At 49.0% G+C, this 12,524-nt stretch overlaps 1 protein-coding gene across 4 annotated transcripts in view; it reads left to right on the top strand.

The window, feature by feature from the left end:
• LOC144038123 (glutamate receptor ionotropic, delta-1-like) overlaps window positions 1-12,524 on the top strand; it is a 58,842-nt gene that overhangs the window by 26,786 nt on the left and 19,532 nt on the right. For all 4 annotated transcript variants that reach the window (XM_077550298.1, XM_077550299.1, XM_077550297.1 and 1 more), the window contains 2 exons: window positions 3,340-3,627; window positions 9,072-9,277. In XM_077550298.1, coding sequence (XP_077406424.1) covers window positions 3,351-3,627; window positions 9,072-9,277 — 483 coding nt within the window. In that variant the 5' untranslated portion in view covers window positions 3,340-3,350. The remainder of the gene's footprint in view (window positions 1-3,339; window positions 3,628-9,071; window positions 9,278-12,524) is intronic.

The following is a 12,524-nucleotide window of genomic DNA, read 5'->3' as shown; positions in this document are numbered from 1 at the left end:
AACAAATCTTCATGAATTCATTTATTTCAGGCAGCGATCAACATAAAGGAAACAACCAAAGCATCCATTTTCAAAAGTCTGTCTTGGATTTTCTTCGTTTTTCTTCCCAAAAAAGCCACGAAAAGCCACGAAAAGCCACGAAAAGCTTCTCAGGCGTTGCTTGTTGCGTGTCAGCAAATTCATCATCTGGGCTCATTTAAGTTTCCTATTTTTCACCCGCTGCTCCTCTTCAACATATCAGAGCAGAAATATCACGCGACCCGCGTCAGTCACGGCCGCTTCGAGCCCACACGCCGCCCGCAACACGTGCGCGCGTTGACGGACCGGAAAAATGCTTTCCATCAAACGGCAGCCGATCGTCGCCGAGCGTCGCCGTTGTCACGGAAACGCACCAATAATGAGATTGCGGGGTCACACCCAAAAGTTTAGCTCCGCCCCCCCACACCACCTTGCTGTCAGCCAGCATGAAGAGCGACCTTTGACCCCTTTGTGATTGCATTCCGCTTCAGCCAATGATGAGATTGCCGCGCGTGTGTTAAAGGCCAGTGTGTGATGTTTACAATTCCTTTTATTTGACTTTATTTCCTTTTCCTGTTTTTTGTCCTCTCAACGAGCGTCCAACTGTTTTGTTTCCCGCCACTTGTTGTTTGCATGCTGCGAGCACTCGAAACAAAACTCTCTTCTTCTTCTTCTTTTCTTTTTTTTCTGCTTCCTGCGTTTTCTACAAAACAAACGCACCCGTCGAGCGCGTCCGTGTTGTGTTTAATGGTCGCTGCGGCGTCCGGAGAAGAACGACGCGTTCCGATATGTACTGCGCTCTCCATTCATGTGTGTGCGCGTGTGTGCGCGTGTTTTCCATCTGGGAAACGGCAGCAACAGACCGAGCAGAGGGGGGAGGGGCTTATTCCACAGCAGAGCCAATCAACAATGGACACTTGAGATGGCGTCCATTGAATTTTTTTTCCCACGCACAATTTTAGACTCCTGTAAAAAACAATTTGGTCGCGTCTTGACCGTTTTGCACCGCTTTTGATGAAATGTACGTAATGAGTACGGATGAGCGTGCACCGATATCAAGTATGGTATCAAGTCGCTACTCGGACTTACTGCAACGTCTTTGCACTTTCCTTGAAAGCGAGACATTTTTTGCTCGTCCACAATCGGGAAGCTCATGAATGCAACATTTCAATTCCGTTCAATGCTCGGCTCGCAGAGAAAAAGTTTCACGCAGGAGAACTCCATGTATGAATTTTTCAAAAGGGGCTCCTCGCATCGAGCTGGAGATTCGCAGACGCCGGGATGTCATTTGATGTCCTTCAATGAGCTCGGGTCCAACACATGAAAGTGTGTGCGCAGGTTGCAGGTTGCTTGAGTCTTGCTTCTCATATTTAAAACATCAAAACTCCTGACACTCCACAACGTACAACATCTGCCAGCATTTTTCATTCCATTCTCCGCCGCCGCCGCCGGCGAGTTGCCGCGTTTGCACGGGGATGCCGCGCCGGCCGTCCGCCGGGACACGGACACTCTTCGCTTGTCCCAGGGAAATTCCAGAGTGGGATGGAAGAAAGAGAGAAATAGAAATGGATCATCTCATGCGAAATACGCAAATTGAAATCAGAATGCAATTAACATTGAGTGTACAATTGAAATCATCCTGCTCACTTGAATGATCCGAATGGAAATTCCAGACAAATCCATGTCATCAATTGTATAGCAACAAGTGAAAGAATCCATTTCGAGTGAAATAATCCAAGGCCACCTTGAACGGTTGTGCGTGATTGGTCGCCAACTGCGAAAGAGCAGCAAAGGCAAGGAAGGGAATCGCTGGTCCGAGGTTGCGTGGCTTCCTGTTGTCATGTTTAGCATGTTTAGTGTGTTTAGCGTGCGTGCGGCTAATGTGGCGAGTGTCACTTTGCTGCCGGGGCCCGCTGGGGCCTGACGGGTCGAGCGGGCGGCCTCCGGTCCGGGTGGGTTCCGGGTCGAGTTTTTGGGGAGGTCATCGTCCTTCCTGTGGGCTGAAGTGTCTGCCGATCACAACTGGTCAAAATGGCGAGAGGAGCAAGTGGAGGACACGTGACTTTTCTTTCTCTTCCTCCTCTTCTTCTTCCCTCATCTTTTTTTGCTGCTTTCCTTCCTCCTCTGACCTCTGCAGGTCATCTCCATGGCAACTCTTCCTCATCACCTGCCCTCCTCCTCCTCCTCAGTGCATCTGTCCTTTTGATCACCATCTTGTCCATCATTTGTCACCCTCGTGCAGGCGACCCGCTGCCGCCGCCGCCGCCACCGCCGTCGTCCTCGCCGTCCTCGCCGTCCTCGCCGTCCTCGCCATTCATCTCCATCGCCGATCCTCGCCGCTTCTGTGCTCCTCTTTTTCTCGTCCCTCCTCGCGATTCCGTCGTCTCCTGCTCTTTACCTTCCGCTGATGTTCCTCCTCCGTCATCGTTACTTTCTGTCTTTTCTGTCTTTTTGCGATGGAGACGCGAGACCCCCGAGGGGACCCACCAAGGACACGCCGATGATAGGATCCTTGAACACGATCTCGCAATATGAACAATATGTCAACGTAAGGCCGACATGATGATGTCACGGTGTTAAGATGATGTCATGATAATTGAACGGCAACGCGGAGGCACCGAATGAAGAACTCATTAAAGTTGTTGACGTTGTGGCGACGCTTTGTCTCGGCAGAAGCTCGGATCGATTCGTCCGATCGCCCGACCCTCTCATTTATTATTTAATGGCTCCCCCCGCAGCCAATCACACGACGGCGGAAGATCGTTAGCCTCTTTGTTTGCGATGTGAACTTTCTGTCTGCGGTGAAAGCGTTGCTTCGTTCTCATGCAAACAACAATCGGATCTCGACTTTTTTTTTGCCGTCCGACTTGGACTCAAAGCCGACGCGCGTCACAATCAAACGGGCGGCTTATTAATTACGATCCCAGATGAAGCGCTTGACGCTTGATTGGCTGGCGGCGTCCTGCGGTACGGCGTTCCTCTTGACTGAGTCGAACCGTAGTTGGTGCCGTGAAGCGGCCGAGGGATTTAGAACGCGTCGGCTTCATTTGAACAAATGAGCTCAGAGGGCGGAAAAGCTTCCGGCGTGCCGCGGTCATCATCGGCGCTGCATTTCTTCAGGCCAGCACGGAAGGAAATCATCTCGTGAATTGTAGCGCTGACATCGCATTGGTTCTTGATTCCGTTCTGACTTTCAGTTTTGAGTCTGTGAAAATCATTTGGGTCCAAACCCAGCACGACGGCAATTGCGACAAACAAATGCGTGCGTCACTTTCTGTATTTCCTTTTCCTAAGCGACCTTCTTGTGTGTGCGCGTTGCAGCGTGCGAGCTGATGAACCAAGGCATCCTGGCGCTGGTGACGTCCACGGGCTGCGCCTCGGCCAGCGCGCTGCAGTCGCTGACGGACGCCATGCACATCCCGCACGTGTACATCCAGAGGAACGGCGCCGGCTCGCCCAGGACCGCCTGCCAGCTCAACCCCAGTCCCGGAGGTCGCGGCGGCTACACGCTGGCGGCGCGGCCGCCCGTGCGCCTCAACGACGTCATGCTGACGCTGGTGGAGGAGCTGCGCTGGCACAAGTTCATCGTCTTCTACGACATTGAGTACGGTACGCCACGCACAGGCCACACTTGACGGCGATCCAGTTGGGCGCAAAACAAATATGGCGGGCGAGTCCCAATTGCGTCTCGTTGACATCTTTGGTCCACTTAGTGGAGACCAATCAATGATGTCCCGTAGACGCCGGCGCACGAGCGCGGTTTTAGTGCGGCGACGCCAACGGCGCTCCCCGTGAACGTTTGCCGGCTTCCCTCGCAGGTCGCCGACAGATTTCCGCTGCTCGCTTTTCCCATTCGCAGCGCAAAGTCTTTGTTGGGGGGAAAAAAGCTTTAGTAGCGGGAAATCTGAATGGACTCACGCGGGGCAGCGCGGATCTCCGAGCGGGATCAACAATGGCGCGTCCGCATCAAGGCAGCCAGATTGAGGACGTAGCGCGGCAGCTAACTGGTTAGCTCGTCAGCATCCCGCCACACACACAAACACGCGCGCACGCACACTCGCGTAGCGCAAGGCTCGGCTGAGCGTGACACGGCAGTTCAGAGAGGAAATCTCACGCATGGACACGCTGCAATGCACTCTGGGAAAACCGCCTTCGCCAGCTGTCACTCACAAGACCCTGGGGACGCCATAGACACACCGATGTGGGCTCGGGGGGTCGCATGGGGTGAAGTTGGTGGGCTTGTGGGGGTGGGGGGTGTCGGGTCACTCGCCGCAAGCACATCAAAAGCGAGCGGTCGTGCACGCACGTTATTGATTTTGGGTTTGATTTTCTTTTTTGTATTTTCCATAAAGTCATTTAAAAGAGAACGTTACAGTGATGTCACGTGGTCAGAAGTTTTAGTCGGGAGTAACTTCATGTGGCCAAGGTAGAGTTAGTTGGTCGAGTTAGTTGTGAGTTATGTCATGCTGACATAGTGAGTAGAAGTGCGTGTCATGTTGTTGTTTTCAAAAGAGTTAGTTGTGAGTACATCGTGCGCCATTTTGGCACAAGCGCTTGACACGTTGGCTCGAGTTAGTCGCGAGTTAGTGCAAGTCCAAGCGACCTTTGGCCTTGTTGGAGATCTGATTGTGTTGCTGCTCATCGTCCTGGGCAAGTTGTCCCAAAATTTGGTTAGCTCCAAAAGACGTTTGAAATGTTGGTAAGACTGCCTGGATGCGCTCGTAAACATTTTGTGCGACTCTGACTGCGACTCACGTCAGTTTCCGTGACTACGTGCCGCCATTTTGTAATTCTCCTTGAAATAAGTCCAAGAGTTGCTTTTTCTACAAACTTGAATGCTTTTGCCGGACTGGAACTGAAGGACGACCGGAAACCGCGCCCCGCTTATTATTATCCTTTTTTTGGTGTCGTGCTAATCCAAGAATTTTTCCTGGTGAGGAATTTGGATGAATTGATCCAGTGATTGGAGATCAATACACTGCACAGATGCCATCCCTGATCAGGGTCTGTAGGGGGCCCCTTTTGACCTCTGACCCCCAATAATGCAAGGACGAGGAATGTTGAAGTGATGAAAACAAGCTGGACTAGCGCTACAAAGTGTGCTAATGATCGACAGCTAACATACCGGAACAGTCCAATCGTCAATCACGTTGTCATTGTCAGTTGAGTTAGTTGGGAGTAACGATGTGTCAGGTTGCTCGAGTTAGTTGCCAAAGGTCATGTTTGCTGCCTGCCCCCATTTAGGCTGTTCACGATCTGATTGCGTTGAAGCTCACAAAAGCAAATGCGCTAACGGAGCAACCGGACGGCGTTCCGAGCGGCCCGGCTTTGCATTCTGCGTTTTGGGGGACGAACGTCCTTGTCAGCTTTTGGGCTGGAAGCGATTCCACAATTCTGTGCTGGAAAGAAGCATTTTGCTGACAACTTGACTTGCCTGAAATGGAGCGGCCACTCACTGGACTCGACTCGCTCGTTCCGTCTTTTTGCCTTCAAACACGTTTGTTAGCTTCCGATAGCCGCCGCTCGCGCGTTCACGTTTGTCTGCGGAACCAAAGCACGTCCCGCCTCCCTTGAAATCGGAGTCAGGCCGCGCGGATGACAAGCAGCCTCGGTCGCTACGTCTTCATGAATGTATTCAGCGCGTTAGCCTGACGTAGCGTCAGGCTAACGCGCTGAGACGGCGGCGCGCGTTGATGGGGATGAGCGGCGATGGATGGAGACGAAAGTCCTGTCGGCCTCGCCGGGCTCTCGCTCGCCTTTCGTGCGGCGCCGCGCTCAAGGTGACGACCGCGGAGGAGACAGGAAGTCAATTAGCGGCATGTTGGCCTTAATTGGAGCCCCGCAGACAGTTGACGTGTGCGTTAGCCGTTATTGATGGCAGTGCTGGAGAGATGATGATGACTCGAACCTGTGCCAGCCCTCCAAGCTGCTCGCAATTGACCTCATGTCCAACAAAGAGAAAAAACACGCTACATGATATATTTATTTGTTTTGATACTTCTGGGGGGGGAAATAAAAGGAACCCAATTATGGAGGAAAAATGGACTTTACGGGTCAATTTCAACCAACTTTCTGTGTTGTTTTATACAAAATGACACCTTTTTGGGACCCAAGCAAAGGATCTGACCAACATTTACACTAAAAGAGACAAATTTCTTGACTCAAAGTAGAGAATCGGTCCATTTTTGTCGGGTTATGGTTCAAAAAGTTCATCTTGTCTTCAAATCTTGTAGTCATTTGGTTTTCCTTTTTTAAGACAAAAAAAAACGTAAATCAAGAAGATGGCAAGATTGCCTGAGGTCCGAGACGCTAGCAATCTTGCTAATCACGTTGAGCGAATTGCTAGCGGATGTCAACATGCATTCTTTAGTCCTCATCAGTAGACGATATTTGAGGACGTGTCCGTCCCCCATCCAGCAATCAACGGCGCCGTGTTGAGCTCTCCAAAGCTTCAAGCGATGATTTAAGATGATTTGGATTTCCCGCACGTTTTCTCGCCGCGCCAAATCCAGCGTGTGACTTATCAGGAAGGTCTCCAGTGGAGCGCGCCGCCAATCTGCTTTACGGCGCCGACCTTTTAATTGAATGTTTTACGCTTTACGGGCCGTCGCAAACAACAACCCTGACTCTAAAGTTCACGCAGGTCATTCGTGCTTAATTGTGCTTTGGACCAAAGAGACAATTGATCGTGTGTGTGCGTGCGCGCGAAAAGCTTTTAGTGCGTTTGAGCCAACAAGCACAATTGCAATTGAATTGGTCTCAGTCAGGGAAGTTGAACATTCACACCACGTGGGCGTTAGAGAGCACCGTCGTAGCTCGCAATGTAATGATGTGGGTCTATGATGTCATAGCAACCACAAGGTCACGCTTCGGTGACATTGCGCAACAATGCTGCCACGTCATAGCACAACATGCTAGCACGTTATTAGCGTCCGTTTACGTCGGCTCGAGATGTGGCTGGCAGCCATTTTGTGACAGCGGCCGGTCCATCAACAGCGTGCAGGCGGTCCTCGTGGAAAACGTTCAGTGCGGCGAGCAGTTTGATTGACAGGCGACGGGCGTGTCATGGGCTCACTCGTCACCCGCTCGGCTGAGAAGCAACGCCGACGTCAACAAGCCGTTCGGGGCAGAACCCTCAAATCCTTCATTCCTTCCTTGTCAGATGGATGAGGATAAGTGTTACCTGAACGCACCACCACTTACTTGCACTCGCACCATTAAATCCTGGCCAGGTGGAGGACCATAAGTGGACCCTGAACACATCATCACTCACTTGCCAGACGGGGGACAGTCGGAGGGTCCTGAACGCACCGCCTCCCTCTTCCTTTCCAATCAGAAGGCCCTGAAGGCACCACTGATTACTTTGCAGATAAAAGTCCTAAAGGCCCGAATGCACCGTCACTCTTGAGCCAGATAGCGGACAATTAAAGGGCCCTGAACGCATCATTACATACTGTCCAGATTTAGGATGATACGTGGGCCCTGAACGCGGCGAAAATAAAAGGACCATGGATGCGCCGCCACTTCCTTTCCACAGAAAGCACAATAAATGATCCTGAACGCACCACCGCATGTTTGTCAGACACAATTACTGGAGGGTCCTGAAGGCACCGCCGCAGAAGATGAGAAGTGCACCGCCCCTTACTGGGCAGATAGAACGCTCTGAATGCACCGCCAGACGGATGACGATAAGGCGGCCCTGAACGCACCACGTCATTGCCAGATAAGCCCTGAAAGGACAATTTTTCCAAATAAGTGCTTCTTAACCATGCGGCCATCTTGTTGACATGCCCACCGCGGGCTGCGAGCGCCGATGAGTGGGCCGCATAAAATTGCTACCTGATTCATTTATTTGTATTTTTTATTTTTTCTTATAAACAATATAGCCTACACTATAAATGTTACGTTTTGCCATTACAGTATTTACAGTTCAATATGTCAAGTGTAATGTTGACGTCAAGTCTAGAACGACTATTTAAATAATAAGTAGACCATTTATGTTCAGTAAAAGCCATAAAAGTTATTTTTTCATATATAAAAACAATTATGTGGAATTGAAAAGGCTGTTTTTATTTTATGCTTGAATAAAACCTTCATTCTTAAACATTACTGTTAAAAATGCTCTCCAAAAGAAGTCATTTTTACATTCAGCAAGGTTGTCGACATCTGATCGAGTAACTCGGCATCGAATTGAGTTACTTTGTCATCACGAATGTCGGTTTGTGTTTGGCACGTTGGAGCACAAAAAAAAAAAATGTTGGAGCACAAAAAAAAAAATGTTGGAGCACAAAAAAAAAAAAATGTTGGAGCACAAAAAAAAAAAAAATGTTGGCGCAAAAAAAAAAAAAAATGTTGGAGCACAAAAAAAAAAATGTTGGAGCACAAAAAAAAAAATGTTGGAGCACAAAAAAAAAAATGTTGGAGCACAAAAAAAAAAAAAAATGTTGGAGCACAAAAAAAAAAAAATGTTGGAGCACAAAAAAAAAAAAATGTTGGAGCACAAAAAAAAAAATGTTGGAGCACAAAAAAAAAAAATGTTGGAGCACAAAAAAAAAAATGTTGGAGCACAAAAAAAAAAAAATGTTGGAGCACAAAAAAAAAAAATGTTGGAGCACAAAAAAAAAAAAATGTTGGAGCACAAAAAAAAGGACACGTTGAAAAAAAAAGGACACGTTGAAAAAAAAAGGACACGTTGAAAAAAAAAAAATGTTGGAGCACAGGTGCGCCATTAAGTCGACAAATGGTCGCTTTAGACTCGGGATTAGGACAACAGCCGGTGAGGGGCCTTAATATGCCCCCCCCCCCCCCCTCCCCCCTCCCGGCGCGTGTGCGCAAGTGTGACTATTCTCTGCCGGCTCACAGTCGACCTTGAATGAGAGCCGACATTACGTTTTGTTTCTCATCACTGGCTGGGGACCAATCCATAGTTTGTCTATATGTGCCCTGACATTGACGGGCGACCATTCCGTCCTCGACGGGCTGGCGGCCGTATACGATACGATACGATACGCATGAAGGAGTGACTGGCGTCTTGTCTTGCGTGTGCGTTTCAGACATGCGAGGCCTGCAGGGCTTCCTGGACCGTTCGTGTCGAGCAGGTCTGGACGTGTCCCTGCAGCGCGTGGACAAGAACATCAGTCAGGTGTTCAGCGAGCTCTTCACTTCCATGAGGACGGAGGAGCTCAACCGGTACCGCGACACGCTGCGCCGCGCCATCTTGCTGCTCAGCCCGCACGCCGCACACACCTTCGTGCAGCAGGTGGGACGCAAGCGAACACCGTCCTAATGACGCACTTTTGCTCAACCGGCGCCATTTTGACATTTTTCATTTCTTTTTTTTTTTTAATTCTATTCAACCCGTTTGTTAGTTTTCATTAGCTCACATTTTGTTGAAAATGCTTGATTTTAGTTTAGCTTTTTATATATATAATAGAAAATATATATGTAGTAATTTTGGAGCGTATAATTAAAAAAAAGGTCAGTGAAAATATTATGTAGGAAGTAAGACTTTTGCCATTTTTTTTCATGTTGCGATGCTCAAATACTGTATAAGAATAAACAAAGACCAAAACAAAGGATATTTTCACTACATTTACAGTTGAATTTTTTGTAAATGTGAGATGTAATAACATTTACTTTGGGTTATTTTATAGCATTTTTAGCATCTTTATTGTTAGTATCGATAGCAGGTATCGGCATAACCAGCCTTATTTCAAGCTATCGTCCTCCCGACAGCAGTCGATGCCGGCATCGGCTGCTCTCTTGTGGCTGTTTGGGAACTAAAGTCATTTTTGGATGACACATGAGCATTTTCTGTCATTGTTTTTGGCCATTAGTTGTATTGGTGTTTAGTATCGGTGAATACTCAAGGGTCGAGTACTCGTACTTGTGTCGGTCTGGGAAAAAAAAAAGGCGATATTGAACGTCCCTTGATCCGACCCAAGCCGACGACTGCCCGTCATCTGGTCTGTTACGCGGCATCGTGTCGGCTTTTTGGCAAAGCTCAACACGACAACCAAAAACAAAAAAAAAACAGCAAAATCTGATTCAAAGCGGATTAAAAACGGATTAAAAGCAGATGTTTTCGCAGCGCCGTGCAGATAAACATTTCCACACGCTCACGCACGCGCACTATTAGTCACATGACTGCCTTGTGTTTGCACACCTGCTGTCACACGCGCACACGCACACACATTTTGATGCGCGCACACGCACATCAAGTTGAGTTGTCGGTTGGCGAGTCACTCCTCCGTCTCCCACATGCCGCCTTTTCAGCCTGGCGCGCCCGCGCACGCACGCACGCACGCACGCACGCACGCGCATGAGCAAGCAACCTGCTACGTTGCAGAGGTTGCGGGTCAGATCCAAAACAAGCCAAAGTTTTGTTTTTTTCCCGTCCCGGTTGTCCGTCATTCGTCAGGCTGACGAATGAAGGGAGCGGACGCAAGCGAGTGAGAAGGCGGGGCGGCGCTGGCCTGATTTATTGGAGGGGGGGCGTTCAGGGCGCAAACAGGGCATCAATCTCTGACCACCTCTGCGGGCTGCGCATAAAAAAAAACAAAAAAAACACTCCAAAGTGGACAAAAGTCCTGCTTGACCTCAACCAACGGCACGGCAGTTAGCCGGCAGGGCCCTGAACGCACCACTGCACGCTCACCAGATAAAAGGAACATTAGAGGAGCCTGAACGCACCACCACTCACTTGCCAGGATCATGAAGATAACAGGACTATGAACGTGCCACCATTTACCGATGAGGGCCCTGAACGCACCACCGCTTCCCCACCAGATAACGCATCATTAGAAGGCCCTGAATGCATCACCGTTCACTTGCCATGTAGAGATAGCAGGACCCTGAACGCTCAACACATTAAAGCGGATTAGTAGGTCCTGAACGCACCACAATTAGAGGATCATGAATGCACCGCAAATTTGCCGTGTCACAGACCCTGAACGCAGCAGCACCGACTGGAAAGAGGGCCCTGAAGGCAGCGTCCATCTGGTTTTGTCTTTCCAGGCAAGTGTTGCTTCGTCACACGTTAGCCGTCCGCTAACGCTAATCCGTGACTCTTGAAGAAGAAGCCGGCGTCTTGTTTTTCTTCTTGTCCAAGAAGAAGAAGGTGAAGAATCCGTTTTTCGGACTTTTGCACGTGTGCTAAAAGACTTGGCCTGCTTCCCTGCGTTTGGGTCCGCCACCAAACCACTCGACAGACTTGCAGACTTCTGTATTTGTCCATGGAAGCAGACTGGCCATCTTTTTGTTGAATCCGAGAAAAACATGAGCAAACTTTTGCTTTTACTTTGGAAAACAAACCTCAGCATTTTTTTCTTCAAACTAAACCAAAAGCAGGAAGTGAATCAAAGTCAATTTGCGCATTTTCCGCACCGTCAATTTGAAAATAATGTTTGCTTTTCAAAAAAAACAACAACTTTTTTTTCATTTTTAAAGAATTCATCGGTTTATTGATTATTGAAAAAATGGTTAATTGTAGCTCCAAATTTTGCATGATTAAAAATAGCACGCAAACAATACAGTACAACATGCTTTAAGATGAGCTAACGTGCTAATAAACAAGACATTAAGATTTAGGGCGGCTACTTTTTTCCATCCCGTGAAGAAGATTGAAGACAAGGAAGTCACAGGAAGTGGCTGGCGTGTGGCAGGAAGTGTGATCAACGCCAGCGTTGCTGTCACTCGGAAGATTCATGCGCTCGCCAGCGGGCCTGAAAAATGACACAATTATAACGCACGTACGCGCGTGTGTGCGTGCACACATCCACACGAAGCCTGACAACAAATGTGATGACATTTTTGGGAGTCACAACTTTAGGACAGACACACAAACGGATACTCGGGCACAGATACGCACGCACGCACGCACAGATGGTGTGAAGTTGTCCCAGGAGGCCATTTTGGCGGTGCCGGGCCATTGGAAGCTTTTGTCTGTCTGCGGCCATATTGTTCGGGAGAGTCAATCAGCCACTCAGGCGCCATCATGGCAGCCGACAAACACACACACGCACACACACACACACACGCGCACACACACACGCACACACACACACACACGCGCACACACACACACACACACACACACACGCACACACACACGTTGGTAGGAGCAAGACGGAAGAAGACGCCTCAGGATGGCGACAAGACACACGAACAAATGTTGCATACAAATGGACGGTGGTCTCCTAGCAACAGACTCACTTGAGGGGGCGGGACTTGTGAGATCAGCACCAAAATGACACCTATCAGTCAGTCAGTTTCACACACACACACTCATCATTCAGTTGTGTGTATGTGTGTACATGTGTGAGGTTGTGTGATGACTCAGCACGTTCACTTGTGTGTATTTGTAGTTTATCCGTGATTGGCTGGTGACGTTTCCATGGTAACAAGATTCACACGCACACGCACGTATTAGTGTTTGGTGTGTCACAAAGCTTTTTCCCACCAGGCCTTGGGTGCAAATGGCTTTCAAGTGTAACGGCGCAAGGACA

The sequence above is a fragment of the Vanacampus margaritifer genome, chromosome 18, assembly GCF_051991255.1.
Source record: "Vanacampus margaritifer isolate UIUO_Vmar chromosome 18, RoL_Vmar_1.0, whole genome shotgun sequence".
NCBI classification, from domain to species: domain Eukaryota; kingdom Metazoa; phylum Chordata; class Actinopteri; order Syngnathiformes; family Syngnathidae; genus Vanacampus; species Vanacampus margaritifer.
The sequence above is the reverse complement of the archived record's forward strand: the minus strand, read 5'-3'. Positions and strand labels throughout refer to the sequence as shown.